General features: G+C 45.6%; 2 protein-coding genes and 1 long non-coding RNA gene across 4 annotated transcripts in view; 2 read left to right on the top strand and 1 right to left on the bottom strand.

The window, feature by feature from the left end:
* The window catches only part of pknox2 (pbx/knotted 1 homeobox 2), a gene marked incomplete at its 3' end in the record, with an annotated part of 97,749 nt that extends 90,083 nt beyond the window's left edge, over positions 1–7,666 (top strand). The window contains exons 14-17 of the mRNA XM_066714104.1: positions 3,277–3,488; positions 5,243–5,385; positions 6,582–6,796; positions 7,081–7,666. Coding sequence (XP_066570201.1) covers positions 3,277–3,488; positions 5,243–5,385; positions 6,582–6,796; positions 7,081–7,666 — 1,156 coding nt within the window. The remainder of the gene's footprint in view (positions 1–3,276; positions 3,489–5,242; positions 5,386–6,581; positions 6,797–7,080) is intronic.
* A 44-nt stretch (positions 7,667–7,710) lies between these two features.
* Positions 7,711–10,766, top strand: LOC136752566 (uncharacterized). The gene is made up of 2 exons (XR_010817316.1): positions 7,711–7,847; positions 10,309–10,766. It is a non-coding gene; the product is annotated as an uncharacterized LOC136752566 (long non-coding RNA).
* On the bottom strand, positions 10,738–14,405 carry LOC136752548 (uncharacterized). Of its 2 annotated transcripts, none has more exons than XM_066707968.1 (4): positions 14,251–14,405; positions 12,557–12,777; positions 11,779–12,006; positions 10,738–11,416 (listed from the first exon to the last, which is right to left on the bottom strand). In XM_066707968.1, exons 2-4 carry the CDS (start codon positions 12,771–12,773, stop codon positions 10,956–10,958), a joined length of 906 nt encoding a protein of 301 aa, XP_066564065.1. In that variant the 5' UTR covers positions 12,774–12,777; positions 14,251–14,405; the 3' UTR covers positions 10,738–10,955. The 2 variants fall into 2 exon arrangements, with proteins under 2 accessions (XP_066564065.1, XP_066564074.1); XM_066707977.1 differs by having other exon boundaries at positions 10,738–11,413.
* Positions 14,406–16,368: the final 1,963 nt, after the last annotated feature.

Raw genomic sequence — 16,368 nt, 5'->3', positions numbered from 1 at the left:
ATAAAATAACAGTTATCATAATGTACTTATTTATATATTCAATATGGGACACAGCTGTCGTTCTACAGCTTCATATACAGTATGATGGATTGATCAGATTATAGTCAGTGATGAAAGAAGGATCACCTCTATCTGTATTTTTGTAATCATAGATTTATGTATACATGTGGGCCTGGTTATTGAAACCTTTCCCAGCAATTTCCCTTGAATTATTTTTTTATGTCAGATTTTTTTTGTTTGCAGACTTCCTGCGCTGTCGGGCACATTTCTTTACAATGAAAAATTACGATGTGTTGCAGTCACCTACCTTTAATATCAACTAAAGCCTTCCCTTTTGACAGAAAGCATTTTACGGTATTACAGTATAGCTACACAATATTGAATTCCTCCAAAGTCCTTGTTTACATCATCTGTACTGAAATTTTAGTTTGAAATGCACTGTAATCAGAATTCTGTCAGTCTTTGCTTCACCCAATTGAATATAGAATAGGATGTATTTATACATTTTCTGTCTCTTTTCTTTGGCAAAAGGCCATCCAATTCAGGACATTTTTAAAATGACATGATTAAAACAAGACTATCATCACACACTTAAAAGAGACTGGATCTTGGCAAAAAGGCAAACCACAAATAACTATTACAGATGCTGCAGAACCTCTGTGGCTTTCTTCTTGTCAGTCACGTTTTGAAATTCCCAGAATAGCTTTATGAAACTTTTAAATGCAGCTCCTCTCTCTGTAATCTGTATGTCTCCAAACCTCATGTTAACATCCTTAATTACGTACTGTTTAATACTGCATCCTAGTTTCCCCCACTCTGCGCCACTCACTACACATGCACACCCAGCTCTGTCGGTCTGTACCCCACAACACTGCCAGAGAGCCTGCCATCTCCCACTGCCAGGACATGCATGTTCTAAAGCACAGAGTACCCCCGCTCCACAGGACTTCCCTGGCCTTTTCATAATTTTGTGTGTCTGTGCTGCAGTACACTGTTTACCCTTCTGATCCAGACTCACACAAAGACTCTTCTTCAGGGAACCTGTGTGTTTTAAATTATTATTCCAGCTCACGTTGTTCATTGCTTAAATGAAGCATTTATTCACATAATTGTTCACAATGAGCTTCCAGCTGGCGTCTTAAGCAGCTGAGGTTTTAATGAGATGCACGAAACCCTGCTGGAGACTGGGTCCGGACGTCCCCTAAGCAAGGAGAAATGCTGAGGTAGGCTTGACTGGACATACAGCTCAGCAGCTTTAGGGACCCTTTCAAGGTAAGGAAGCGCCCTCACTCTGCATTGCCAACACCTTTTGGAAATGGGAAAAAGTCATTAGAGTGGTCAGGCAGATAGTGAGCTACATTAGGCAGTGAGTCCTGGAGCGCAGGTGCCATGAAGACCTGCCGTTGATGCCGATCCCTCCAGGACTGGAGCTGCGTAGAGTTGAGGGGACCTGAGAAAGTGGCCGTGCTGGATTTCCAGACCGATCCTGAGGGAGGCAGCCAGAGAGGGAGGCAGGCAGGCAGGAATGTGGCACCATGAGAGAGGGGAGGGAGGGCGGAGGTGCTTGGAGAGGCAGCAGAATGGGTTACAAAAAACCCAGGGCAGCACAGAGCAGAGCAGCACTGAAATAGCCATGGCGGGGCCCTGGTGTAATTGCCTGTCCGAGCGAAAAATCTCTGCAGCAGGTTCTGCCGAGTCGGGAGCCACAGTGTATAAATAGGACTGTGGATTAAAGACACGGGAAAAGCCACAGGCCCCCCCCCTCTCCGTTTGAAGCATGTGGGTGCTGCACTACACTGATGAGCACGATTCAGTTCAGACCTGGGCCAGCCACTCCCTGCCCCGCCCTGCCCCATCTGTGAGCCCCGGTCACTGTGCTGTCTGGCCCAGCTCCTACAGCACTGCCAGGCAAACCTCGCACGGCACCGAGACCCTGTAATTATCCCCTGGCCTGGCCCGGCCCAGCGCAGCCTCTCATTTATGGAGGGTTACCCTGTAGTACTTAAAGTGCGTGCCAGTTGTGCTCCAGTCTTCACTGATTCACACAGGACTGAGACTCTGCCTCTGCCACTATCACCCAGGACTGCTTGAAGGTACCTCCTGTTGTTTCTACACTAGCTTTCACTTCAACCCCTGGTGGCTAAACCTCCATTCCTGTGGATGTGCCTTTAGTTGGGTGGGTGAAGTTTTCCGAACTAATCTTATTCTGTATTATACTATGGACTTCTCTGGTGCTGAGGCTGTTTTAAAGGGGTTACTATTGATATGTAATGGCAAGTAAGCGTAGTAAACAACGGCTAATTGTCCGTCTTTTGATATGGAAGGGTTTTGTTTTGTTTTGTTTGTGTTGGAAAGGAAAATTGATTCAGTTTTAGGTTTTAGTTTTACGAATACATCTATAGAGAGACAGGCATTGATCTTTCAGTTCAGAGATTCCTCTTCAATGTCATTCAATTGTAAACACAGTACTGCGTCTATGATTTTCATTCACACCTTCAGTGCTTCTCAGTAATATATGGCTGAATGAGGAAACATTTTAGCATAGTAAGATAGTTGGATTGTTTGTTTGTTTGTTTGTATTTGTTTTGTTATTTATGTATCTACATTTTTGATAGAGCCAATATAAGGTTGTATGTTTTGCAGATAAGATAAAATGTATATTTAACATTAAGCAAAGTGCTAAGATTTTTTATGGCACTGTGGCTGGCTTACCATAAAGTATTTATTTTACTTACTTTTCCTATGTAATATGTATTCAGCTATCCACCCAACATGCATTGGGCTTGTGTCTAATTAGTTTTCCTTTTGGAAAAATACATCTGTATTATTTTCCTTGGCCTGTGAGGTAGTGTGAAGTACCTTGAGACTGTGCAGTCAATGATGTGAAGTAAGCTGTGTGGGAGATGCTCGGTGTGATAGAGTTTATCTTTCCATCTGTGCACGAGTGCCTTTCCTCCCTCTCAAATGCAGGATTCAATCATCTCCAAAACCATAGTTCAGCCCTGACCTTCACCCAGCGCACAGCAGAGCGCAGATAAACTGGGGTCGAGCTGGGTAACACTGGAGTAAAGCACAAGTACAGCAACCCGAGAGAAAGAGAACAACAACAGCACAAATAAAAATGCAACCATTACTGCCTTCTGATGTGATGTCGTTTTAGAGATCTTGATTTTCCCTCCCTTTCCAGTTTTTAAAAACAGGACTGCATCTGAATCTGAATTAGACCCCCCTCTCTCTGTCTCTCTCACTCCCCTCTCTCCCTTCTCTGTCTGGCAGGTGTGTTCTCCCTGCGCGCACAGTGAAGATGTCTATCGCCAACGCGGCAGCGCAGGCCATGCTGTCTGACGCCCTGCTCCCAGAGGGCGGGGTGGACTCTCGGCTGCGGGTGCTGGCTCTGGAGCTGCCTCTGGACCGAGTCATCAAGTTTGTCTCTGTGGGGCTGCCCCTGCTGCTGGTGTCCATGGCCTTCGCTAGGGAGATTTCCACTGGTCAGCATTCAGCTCCTGTTCTTTTAATGAATAATCCCTGTTCTTCCTTTCTCAATACATACCACATATTACGTAGAGACAAAAAGACAGTCAGTCAGTCAGACAGGCAAGTAAGCAAACAGGCACTGGACAGTAGAGGGTTAAAGGCCCTGTGTAGTGGCATCCCTGCTCAGGAAGGTCATTCTGGCTGACTAGGTGGTCGATGGTTAGGGGGTGGCACTGGGAGCTGTCAGCATGGCCTTATTAAACTGTGGCCTGTCTGTCTCTACTCCAAGCCCCTGTGGTTTGCCGGACACGTCGTTATATAATTAAAAACAGAGGGTCTGTTGATTAATTGGAAGACGTGATGCCTTAAAAGTGGCACCTTCTACAAACGAGTGCTGGGGCTGCGTCTGGTGCCCGGCTGCTTGTTTATGTATGTAACAAGCTCTGTCTGCTCCGAAATCACTGGCTTCCCTGCAGAGATGTCTAATAGGTAGCAGCTTTGGGAAACCTAGCCTTTCAGGAGCCTTCAGGAGGCCAGGGCTGTGTGCTACATAACAAACAGCACTCGTATGCTGCAAGTTAATCCCCACAACCTGATCTTATTTGTAACACCTTCAGGTGAGGGTAGTAAGAGCAGATGAGCTGAAAGTGATTTGAAGTCAGACGTAATTGGCGAGACTGTTGCTGTGGCCCACGGGGATCTCAGTTTAATTAATCAGCGTGCGTTTGAGGAAGCTGGCGGTTTACTTTTGTCAGATAAGTTACAATGCTGGAATGAATCTAAACTCCATGTGTAGTGGCATGGTGCAGAATTGGATCATGCATGGACCTCACTCATGCACTGTAACAACTACTATTATTTGCTAGCAGATCTGTGAGAGGGATGCCAAGTGTAAAGTAGTAATTACACATACATGTGAACAAATTTACATCTACACCTTAGTAATGGTGCTCTGTAGTCGGTTAAATTATAAACTACAGATCTTAGGCAGTGTTTTTTACAGCAGTGGGTGGGGTACCTCCTTGGCTTTGACTGGTGGTTAAATTATGGGTTACGTGCAATTCTTGGAAAAGGGCAGTGGACATTTCTTTTAAAACATCCATAAAGAGGGAGAGGACTCCTATGCAGTGTCTGGCCACCCAGTTCTCATCTCAACCTAGCATCACAGGGCTGTGCCTCCGCAGGGAGAGGAGTGAGGATCGGGCTGGCAGCCAGGGTGTAGCCACTGCCGTCGTGGTTTAGCAGTTAACATTTTGTTAAACCAGACAACAGCTGTGCCTTTAGATGAAACTGCAAAGGGGGACATGTTCACTCGCCACATCTCCATCACATGAGCACTTAAGACTCTCAGCGTTTTCCCAAACCGCAAGCTAATCATAAAAAAATTATAAATAAAAACTTCGACAACAAATGTACCTTGCCTCGCTCACTGCTTCTGCTAAAGCATGGGACAGGTCGGTTGTGAGCATCTTTCTGATACCAAGATCTCAGCCAGCCAGGTGCTGCAGGGCCAGTTTGTTCCATTTCTCTGTGTTTGAGGATGTGCCTCTGAGTGCCAGTCCTGAAGTGCTGCACTGCACTGCACTGCATCCAGTTTATGTAAACTCTCAGTGCACTATAACATTCTCACTCTAGCCTGTCAGTGCCTCCCAAGAAAAAAAATGTTTGTCTCCCAACCTGCCTGGTTGTCTTGTTGTCTGCTGGTCTGTCTAACTCTCGGTCTCCTGTCTGTCCGTCTGTCTGTCTGTCTGTCTGTCTGTCTGTCCAGGCCCACAGATCAGCTGTTTCCCTCCCCATAACTTCACATCCAAGCAGGCTGCCTACGTGGACACCTACTGCTGGGATTCCCTGATGCATCACGAGTTTGACAGCAGTGGCAACTTCGAGGAGAGATCTCTGTGGGTGCACAAGGTGAGGCCAGATCATTTAATCTGATACAAGGAGGTTCAAGCCTGAGGCCTCTGGCTTTAAAAAGCAATTACCTAGTGTTCCCTGAGTTTGTGTGGCACAAAGTATCTTAACACATTGAACACTGTAAGAGTTTAAACAGAGACTTCGGTCCTGGTCCTGAAGGGCCACAAGGTATTCTGGTATTTTTTTACAACCAAGCTTTTAGCATTGAACTCCAATAGTGGATTCATTAATTAAGAGCTGAGCTTAAGGTGATTGAAGGCACCTGTAACATTACTGCTCTCTTTCCAATTCTTCTGACTAGAAGGCGATTTCAATAAGGCTGAAAAGCACAGTAGCCCTGGTGATTTCATATGGAGCAGATTTTTTTAGTTTTGTTTATTTCATGTTTTTTCCCTTTAAATATCCTAACCAGATTTTGAGTGAAAAAATATAAATTTAAAATGACATAGTGGGTGGATCTTCTGGCCACCTTACAGTTTTAACATTTGTACTTTTCTATATTTGTACTACTGTATTACAAACTAAGGACAGACCGCATGGAATGGTACAGTGACAAAAACAGCAGACAAATCCAGTGTAATAACTGGCATGGCAGCGCTATAAATATGTTTTTATAAAGAAAGCAGTTTTTAAATACAGAAGAACCTCTTTTGGCAGCCTCTTAGCTCCAAGATATGTTGAAACATCCTGTCCATCTGATTTGGAAGGATTGCATGCTGGATTGAACACCCGAGTACAGTGGTTTTGGAGGAGTACTGTAGCCTACAGCAGGGAATTACAGCTCTGGTCTTGGAGGGCCGTAGTGCAGCCTAGCAGTTTCACAGATCTCTCAAAATTATCGGCATTGTAAGAAATGGGGAAATGATCCACCGGTCCAGTTAAGCCCTAAGCTCAATTAGTTAGTTTGTTAGGAGAATAGGATACCAAGAAAAGAGAACCTGCATCTGTCAGTGCTGTGCAGAGGATCTGGGACCGCTGGTCTCTGTGCGGTTGGGATGGTCCTGATGTTGGGCTGCCCTTGCTCACTATGCTCTCCCTCCCCCTGCCTGCTCTATGCCACCTCATGTAGCGTGAGCGAGAGGTCAGCAAAGCAAAGCCGAGTGGAAAAACAGCGAAGCAATCGTACAGTAAGTCACCCTTGATGCGATGTGTGAACTCATGCTGTGTATCCCTCTTCACCTCCCCGTGTGCAGATGTTCCCCTACTCCCTGCTGGTCATGGCGGTGATGATGTACCTGCCGGCCCTGATGTGGCGGTTCCTTGTGACACCCAGCTTGGGCTCGGACCTGCTCTTTGTCATCGATGAGCTCGACAAGTCCTACAACCGCTCCGTGCGCCTGGCCCAGTGCATTCTGGAGCTGCGACAGAACACCCCCGACCGGCTGCACTTCCAGGCCGAGCTGGAGAGGTAATGGCGGGGAGAGAATGGGGACGGGGGGGAACCTGGAATGGCAGATTTACTAGGATTTGAGAGCAATGTAATTAACGAAATTTGAAGAGCAGACATTATAAAAGCAATATTTGGTAAGGAATGTTATGCTACAGGCTTCACCAGATCACTAGTAAAGACAAAAAATATAGTACAAACTAGATTAAGCACAGCAGAATATGTAAACAATAAGACCTGTAAACCTGAGAGCAAACCCCAAGCACCCATCCCTCTGACGGCTGTGTCGCTACTCTTACCCGCAGGGCGAAGAGAGAGCGCTACTTCGAGTTCCCCCTGCTGGAGCGGTACCTGCAGGCCAAGCAGCGCTCCTACTTCCTAGTGAGCATGCTGTTCCTGCGCAGCTTCCTGCTGCTGCTCTTCCTCTCATCCGCCTGCCTCTACCTGGTCTACTTCCACCTGTCGGCCTTCCTGCAGGACGAGTTCAGCTGCTTCGTCAAGACAGGGCTGCTGAGGGACGAGCCCTGGGTGCCCTCGCTGGTGCAGTGCAAGCTGACCGGCCTGCTTGTTTTCCAGGTCATCAGTGTGGCCAACGGGGCTGTATACGTCTTGCTGGCGCCCATGATCCTGTTTGGCCTGCTGCGCCTGTTCTGCTGGGACCGCAGCTTCCTGTCTGTGTACGAGGTCCTCCCGGCCCTGGGCCTCCTCAGCGGCCGGAAGCTGGGCTGCCCACTCAATGACCTCAACGTCATCCTCCTCTTCCTGCGGGCCAACGTCTCGCACCTGCGCTCCTATGGACGGATCAGGGCCGTCTGCTCTCTGGCGCCAGGGGGGGGGCGGAGGAGGGCCGGGCGGCAGGGGAAGGGAGCCCGGGCGGGAGAGGAGGGTGAGGAGGACGAGGAGGCGGAGGCGGAGAGGGAGGAGAGGGCAGAGAGGGAGGAGGAGGCGCGCGAGAACAGGGAAGAAGGGGAACGCACTCTGGTGGACATCATGGGCGACCTCTCCGGAGCAGACAGAGACAAGAAGCACAGCAAGCAGCCTGGAACCCTGCTGGACGAGAACATGGGCATCGGTACCGTAGTCTTTATTTACGTCATCAAGCGTGTGATCCTACTGGCCATTTTTATCATCATCATATGGGACGTGCAAAAAATTATCAAGTAATGTTTATGCCTGACCTCCCAGCAGCCCATCCCTAGTTCTTCTGGATTACTTTGTATAGATTAGCAGAGTGGAGACCACTGTCCCAGGTTGTCTGTGGTACAATAACTTTCCCTTAGGAGAGAAATAGCTGCATCTCACAGTGGTAAAATAAGAATAGTTTTGTCAACTCCAAAAGATGTACTCCAAGATGGGAAGACTTATACAAATTTAAAAGCTGCATTTTTGTATCGCTTTTGCTCTACATAAAATGCATTGATTAACTATTTTAATACAATAACCCACATATGAGACCACTTATGCCTTCCTTTGAATCATGTCAAAACGATGCAACTCTTTCTTTAAAGACATGCATATAAGCAGGTGTGGTCAACAAAATCACCTTGTGCTGACAGGACATACATATTTTGAGGAGCAGCTTTTACAAGCAGCATCTAGGAGATGATAAAGACAAAGAGTAGTCTATTGGAGAGTTAATGTACCTGAAGGCTGCTTGGAGGTTTTATGATGATACTGAGGGTCAACACATAGAACGACAAGTTATTCTCCAGTCTTGAATTTAGAAGTCATCTTCATGGTGTAGCATGTAACTGTAGTGATATATAATCCTATATATACACATTTGATGTGTCTGTTCCTAAAATACCAAGGAACATATTGATAAAGCTTTTATTGTTGTGTTTTAGTAACACCTGTGTTTTTTTTTTTTTGGGGGGGGGGGGGGCTAGGGGTATGAGAAGAGGGGCACATAAAACCTTCACAGACCTCAACTAGTGTTCTGGACTACTCTACCTAAAATATCAGTGGGTAGTTAAAGACTAGTGCTAAAGTGGAATTGTGAATCCAGCCCTTATTTAGTTGGGGGAAAAAAAAAAAAAAAAAAGTTAATTAAATGCATCAGTGCTTTATATATACACTCACCTAAAGGATTATTAGGAACACCTGTTCAATTTCTCATTAATGCAATTATCTAACCAACCAATCACATGGCAGTTGCTTCAATGCATTTAGGGGTGTGGTCCTGGTCAAGACAATCTCCTGAACTCCAAACTGAATGTCTGAATGGGAAAGAAAGGTGATTTAAGCAATTTTGAGCGTGGCATGGTTGTTGGTGCCAGACGGGCCAGTCTGAGTATTTCACAATCTGCTCAGTTACTGGGATTTTCACGCACAACCATTTCTAGGGTTTACAAAGAATTGTGTGAAAAGGGAAAAACATCCAGTATGCGGCAGTCCTGTGGGCGAAAATGCCTTGTTGATGCTAGAGGTCAGAGGAGAATGGGCCGACTGATTCAAGCTGATAGAAGAGCAACTTTGACTGAAATAACCACTCGTTACAACCGAGGTATGCAGCAAAGCATTTGTGAAGCCACAACACGTACAACCTTGAGGCGGATGGGCTACAACAGCAGAAGACCCCACCGGGTACCACTCATCTCCACTACAAATAGGAAAAAGAGGCTACAATTTGCAGAAGCTCACCAAAATTGGACAGTTGAAGACTGGAAAAATGTTGCCTGGTCTGATGAGTCTCGATTTCTGTTGAGACATTCAGATGGTAGAGTCAGAATTTGGCGTAAACAGAATGAGAACATGGATCATCATGCCTTGTTACCACTGTGCAGGCTGGTGGTGGTGGTGTAATGGTGTGGGGGATGTTTTCTTGGCACACTTTAGGCCCCTTAGTGCCAATTGGGCATCGTTTAAATGCCACGGCCTACCTGAGCATTGTTTCTGACCATGTCCATCCCTTTATGACCACCATGTACCCATCCTCTGATGGCTACTTCCAGCAGGATAATGCACCATGTCACAAAGGTCGAATCATTTCAAATTGGTTTCTTGAACATGACAATGAGTTCACTGTACTAAACTGGCCCCCACAGTCACCAGATCTCAACCCAATAGAGCATCCTTGGGATGTGGTGGAACGGGAGCTTCGTGCCCTGGATGTGCATCCCACAAATCTCCATCAACTGCAAGATGCTATCCTATCAATATGGGCCAACATTTCTAAAGAATGCTTTCAGCACCTTGTTGAATCAATGCCACGTAGAATTAAGGCAGTTCTGAAGGCGAAAGGGGGTCAAACACAGTATTAGTATGGTGTTCCTAATAATCCTTTAGGTGAGTGTATATATATGATGTACAATGAAATGTACCATTTTGGTTTTTCATCTTTAAAAAAGTGTTTGATCAATTTAACATAACGTTAAATTTAATGGGCCAAAATATTGAATTCTAAAAGAGGCTTAAAAAACTAAAATAAATAACGACATAAAATTACAACGAGTCAAGTGGTTCTGCAAACTCGGCTTAAATTGTAAACTTGTGGTCTTTACAGCCCTAACTCGCTCTCCGTCTCTCCACAGAGCTCTCTAACCATCAGGGCTACAGTGAGGTGAAGGAGACGCCAACTTGTAGTTATGCCTAAAGCAGCCGGCCGAGGATGGGAGCGGGGCTGCTAGAGGGAGCAAACAGGTGCCAGCCTGCATTACCACTGACACACACAGAAATAAAACCCAAGAGTAGCTGTAGATCTGTACTGCTGGCACAGAGGTTAAAAACTTCCCTTTGGGATGCAGCAGAGGGACATGTATAATGGTAACTATATTTATACTTATATTTATTTAAAAGCCTCCCTTTAGAATTAAAGATTGCATGACGGGTAAAAAAAACAAAAAACAATGACAAAAACACATAGTAAAATATACTATTTGTGTTTAAAGGAGTCCTGGTTGGTCCCAACCCACCAAAAAGAGTGTGAGAGTTTTGTAAAAAAGCTTTTGTTGATGTAAACCTTTTTGAAATAAAATTTTATAAAACTTCAGCTTTAGAATGGTGTACATGGTAGAACCAGATGTATGATTAAAGGTGACTTGAGAGGGATGCATATACATACATAAAAACGCAAGCACACATCACCAAAGTCTCCCCTCTTCAGCTGCTGGGTCAGATTCCCCCCCACCTCAGTCTTAACACAGAAAGTTGACAACCTCAGCTGCCAGCTGTGCCCTCACTAGCTGCAGCCGTACATGGGCTCAGCCTTGTGGATGCGCCGGTGTCTGCTCAGGCTCTTGGGGTGGCTGAAGTTCTTCCCACAGTCTGCGCACTGATGCTGGCCCTGGCCCTGGCCCTGCCCGGAGATGCAGGCCTGGCTCCTGTGGGCACGCACCACTAGGCTCTTCCCACAGACCGCGCAATCGTACATGTCATCCAGCTTGTGGAGCAGCTGGTGTAGCCGCAGAGTCTCTCTGTGACTGAAGCTCCTCCCGCACACCTTGCAGTCTTTAGACGCCCATTCTGTCCCGGCACAGCCCATCCTCGCTCCCACCGAGCCGTCATCTGCCACACAGGGCTTGGCACTCAGGAGCTGGGCCTTCAGAGTCTCGAAATCAGACGGCCCCCTCCAGCGTTCAGAGGACCCGTCCACAGCATCGGCTGGTCTCCCACAACATGCCTCTCCAGGTTCTGCTGCTGCTGGGAAGAGGAAATAGTAACAATAATTTAAATAATCTAATAATGGTGGGGGGGGGGATCTAATTAGTGCTAGGTGACTGTGTACATGTGACTGTGTAGTGGAAATATTTACATTGCAGGCAGGTGCAAATCTATAAAGACTACTTCAGCACAGCCTACAATGGAGAAAGCTTTTTAATGGAATACAGGGATGCGAGATCACTTGCAAATAAGACAGTTAATTAAACAAAATGAAACACGTCAGTTCTGTCGGCTTAAGATGGCGCTCACTTACACTGGGTTTTGGGGGCCAGGTTAGAGTCCTATCTGTGCGAGATGAGCTCCTGACCCCAGCCCAGAGCCAGCAGCACGACCTTCCTCACCTGGCCTCAGGAATGTCTCCTCAGTCATCTCCTCCTTGATGGCAGCTGCCAGGTAAACATCCTCAATTATGTGCACTGATCCCAGCTCAGTGACGTCGCTCGCAACTAGCACCGACACGCAGCTGGTCTGCTTCACTGAGGGGGCAGCCGCTGCCAACACCTGCTTCTCCGGATTCCCCCGGCCCTGCTCAGACTGAGTCTCACAGGCCAGAGTCCCCTCCTCGCAACCTGCATTTTAAAACACACACAGACACGCACACGCAAAGCTGTTATAGTACGGACCTCACAACAAACGAGGAGGTACAAAGTCACAAGATTTTCAAAAGGGGCAACACAACAATGAGGTGGAGACAAAGTAAATTCTCAAACCTCACTGGGGTTAATTAGTTAACTCCTTCTAAGCACTTTAATGTAAAGCACACCATGCATCACCTTAAGCTGTTCGGTTGCATAGATCTGGCTTAGAAAAGAAAATGGCTTCGGCACCAGACTGACTGGAAGCAGGGATGACAATAAATTATTATTATTATTATTATTATTATTATTATTATTATTTAAATAACTTACAAAATATAAGAGCAATACAAAGGGCAATAATACAGTGCAATTCAAGGCATAATACATGACAGATTGTAAAAGCTGATAAGTGCAGACAAGATGTTAAGTCACAGTCAAGGGCCAGGGGAAAGGGAGCATAGGGGAGATCAAAATAAACAATACGAGTACTAGTAAACGCATCCTTGGCCACTTTTGAAACTCATGCCGAGAGTGTGCTCACCCGCCACAGCACTGCAGGAATGCGTCTGGCTGGTGCTTCTCACTGCCCCTCCTGCCAAAGACGCTTCCACTCCCTCCACGCCTACAGCAGGGTTGCTCTGGTCACATGCCAGCTCCATCTGCTCCTCCTTCACCCCGCTCCCCTCTGCAAGCTCAGGCCAGGCGCTGGACGTGGACGCCTGCTCTTGCAGGGCAGCGTAGCCCTTTGCACACGCCATGTTTCTATTAAAACAGACACAGGAAAGGGAATGCAGCTCCTGGGGCAATGCATTTTGAGGCCTTTCCAGTTTCACAAGCTGCAGGCTTTGGTATATTGCCCGAGACCATGTGTTGGATACTTCTGTAAACTTTGCAGAGACAGACAAGTGTGGTTTATAGACGGTGTATGGGACACACTGGGACAAGGCTGACGAGCAGAGTTATCTGTAATAATGTAGTCACGTAGTAAGTGAGCATGTATATCATGTAAACCATAAATACACAAGAAGAATGCTTTGTGGTAACTGTACACAATACATACACTATTTACTGCAATGTAACAAAACAGGCAGCATACGTCTCCATTTGCAGTGAAAAAGACTGGCATGGGCTTCCGCTTGCAGCTGCCAGCAACCCCCCAGCACCTATGTACCTCAATGGCCCCCGAGTGAGATGAGCACGGTGTCCACAAGGGCCTCCTTGAAGACTAGTGCACCGTGGCCATGGCCTTCAGCAGCTCCACGGGGGCGGATGGTGTGGCCTCTCGGCATAATTGTCCAGTAGAGGGGCAGCTCCACAAGATGGCCGGGAAAACGCACGGGCGCTCATCCCTCCTGACCATCACAAGGGGCCATTTGTCGCTACCATCTGCACTGTGACACTCTATTGAAGCCCCCGCTCACCGTGAAACAGAAAGCTCCCTCTTACAAGCAGGAGAAGCGTGGTCTCAGTGGTGTTGCAAATCTCAGAGGGAGTGAACCGTCCCAAAGGTGTCAGCTACCTGGAGCATCGGCTGGGGGGGGGAGCAGGCCACAGCGTGCTTGGCCTGCCTGCGTTTCTTCTGGACACCATGTTGTAGTGCTGCTTCAGGATGATCCTCTCCTTCTGAGCCAGACTCAGGTTGTTTTAAACTAATAAAAACATCTGCAAATAATTGTGTGTATATATGTGTATGTATAGCCTATTAATTTACAGCCACATCTGGTGGATTCTCCAAAGCATGTTTTTTTTTCATTTGAAGGCCACCTGCTACTCTCTTTGTGTGGGTCAACTCTAAAATAAAATAAAAACACTTAAAATAAAACAAAAATAATCAACGGATTTGCTTTCAAAGTGTAATACATACTAAAGTAATGAAATAACCCTACTCATTTTAAGCTGAAAAAATTATAATTCTCAAATAAATACTCTGATATTATATTAGTGCCGAACAGCTGATAAGCGTGGTGATGTAAAGTGACGTATGATGTTGCAGATGTACGCTACAGACCGGGCCCTGCACTGCGCATGCCCGGACTCGGCAAAGCATTGCAGCTCCCTCTCGGAAGGAGATCTCAGATGAAAGTTTTGTTCCCTTTCATACATCACTTATCAAAATAACCCACAAACAGAGCGTCACCCCATCTACAGAGCAGCATCGCTAGCAAAAGACTTCCATCTTTGCATAAAATAGTATGGCCAGGTCCATTCAAGTCGGCGTTTGTATGCAGTCCTCACCTTTCTCAAGCAGACGAACAGGGGTCTCGGTATGTTTCGCGATATCCCCGATCGGCTGCTGTCCGTCCGCAATTACTGTTGCAGTCCCTGCACAAAGCCAGCACGTCAACCCGCAAAGCCACGCACGGCGGAACAGCCTGCTTGTTTTGCCAACGTCGTCCCGCCTCCAGGGTAGATGATTGACAGCACATTCCTCCAACTACGCTGTAGACTAGACTGTGACGTTTCTTAAAGAAGGAGACTCGGATACAGTGTTGACCTTCTTCCATTTATATTTTTACCACAAATTTAGGATTCAGTGTACAATAACACTTCTCCTCCTGAGGTAGGATATCTGGGATGCAAACAATTAATATCCGCCAGAAACTTATTTAAATATGTATATATAATAGCCTATGCCATGTATTTGGTTGGTAAATAAACTGTCTCTCCACACATACACATACATATACAGTATGTCTACAGAGGTTTATCTATATATTTAATTTGTTTCTTAATTACAATTAATAACACAATCAGTCCTTCCACTTCAGTTTCTGGAGAAGTCGCGCTTTTATGGGGAAATGCGCATTTTGATACTGAAACATAAACTAGTGTGAAACACAGCTACCAGACATATTTCAGTTGAGGTAGATGAGGGATATATTGTTATTATTATGACAATTGGACCACAGTTCTGTCCCCTCTGTGGTAATTTATCAAAATAGTACTACTATTACTACTGGGTAATAATAATATTACTTAAGCATGGAGAATGGCATGCAATACATACACAATGTGGTGTGGGTATTGAATTATAGCACACTCTGTTAAATTAACAAAATCTAAATAAATGACTGAATAAGGTTGTTTCAAATGAAGGTGGTTTACTGATTTGACTACCACAGTATAGCCAGATCAGGACAGTTAAAAAAGCACAAGTATGATTGCATTGTCTGGAATTCCATTAGGTTGTCATTATTGGTATTACAAATACAGTGCATGTTATACAAGTTATTCAAGGTCTTCCTTGTTTTCTTTCTAAAGAGGTTCTGACATTGGGGTTCTGTACAGTGTGTGGAGGTGCAGTAACTCAATGAGCTCACTTTCATCTTCTCTTACTACATTCAACATTCTATCATTACATTATTTGTCATTTAGCAGACACCCTTATCCAGGGCGACTTACATTTGTACTCATTTATACAGCTGTGCATTTTTACTGGAGCAATCGAAGTAAAGTACCTTGCTCAAGGGTACATCATGAGTCATGAGTCATGAATCATGAATCAAGAGCCCTAACCACTACTCCACAGTGCTGTCTATCAACCTGTGCATCAGCTTACTCTTCTTGTAACGATATGCAATATTAATATTCCTGATCATTTCGCAGAGGACCTTTTCACTTTGGATGATCATCCTGAGTTACAAGGCAGTGGGCAGTGGTCCAGACTGTAATAGAGATAAGAGGAGTTGCTTCTAACTGGAGTGAGGTTGTTAGTGGAGTTCCACAGGGATCAGTACTAGGACCTTTGCCTTTTCTAATCTATATTAATGATCTGGACTCTGGGATAGTTAGCAACCTTGTCAAATTTGCAGATGATACTAAAACAGGTGGTTCAGCAGATACAATCTTGGAAGCACGGGTTATTCAAAGGGAATTAAATAATATTCAGTTGTAAGCCGACACCTGGCAGATGAAATTCAATGTAGACAAGTGCAAGGTATTACATGCAGGTAACTAAATGTCCACTATAATTACACTATGGGAGGTACAGATCTAGATGAAGTAACGCATGAGAAAGATCTAGGAGTCTATGTGGACTCCTCACTTTCTCCATCCAAACAATGTGGGGAAGCAATAAAAAAGGCAAACAGATTGTTAGGGTATATTGTCAAAAGTGTAGAATTGAGAACAAGGGCAGTAATGTTCAGACTGTACAATGCACTAGTTAGAGCTCATCTGGATACTGTGTGCAGTTCTGGGCTCCACACTTCAAGAAAGATATCGCTGCTCTAGAGGCAGTTCAGAGGAGAGCAACCAGACTTATTCCAGGTCTGAAGGGAATGTCCTACTGAGAGACTGAGGGAACTGAACCTTTTCACCCTGGAACAGAGGAGACTACGTGGGGACTTGATC

This window comes from Amia ocellicauda, chromosome 1, assembly GCF_036373705.1.
Source record: "Amia ocellicauda isolate fAmiCal2 chromosome 1, fAmiCal2.hap1, whole genome shotgun sequence".
Classification (NCBI taxonomy): Eukaryota; Metazoa; Chordata; class Actinopteri; order Amiiformes; family Amiidae; genus Amia; species Amia ocellicauda.
This window is presented reverse-complemented; position numbering and strand designations above follow the sequence as displayed.

Coding starts and splice junctions, on each gene's coding strand:
- LOC136752548 (XM_066707968.1), bottom strand. CDS start 12,773: ATGGCGTGTGCAAAGGGCTACGCTGCCCTGCAAGAGCAGGCGTCCACG. Junction 12,007..12,556: donor TTCCTGCAGTGCTGTGGCGG/GTGAGCACACTC, acceptor TTTAAAATGCAG/GTTGCGAGGAGGGGACTCTG. Junction 11,417..11,778: donor GGAGACATTCCTGAGGCCAG/GTGAGGAAGGTC, acceptor TCCTCTTCCCAG/CAGCAGCAGAACCTGGAGAG.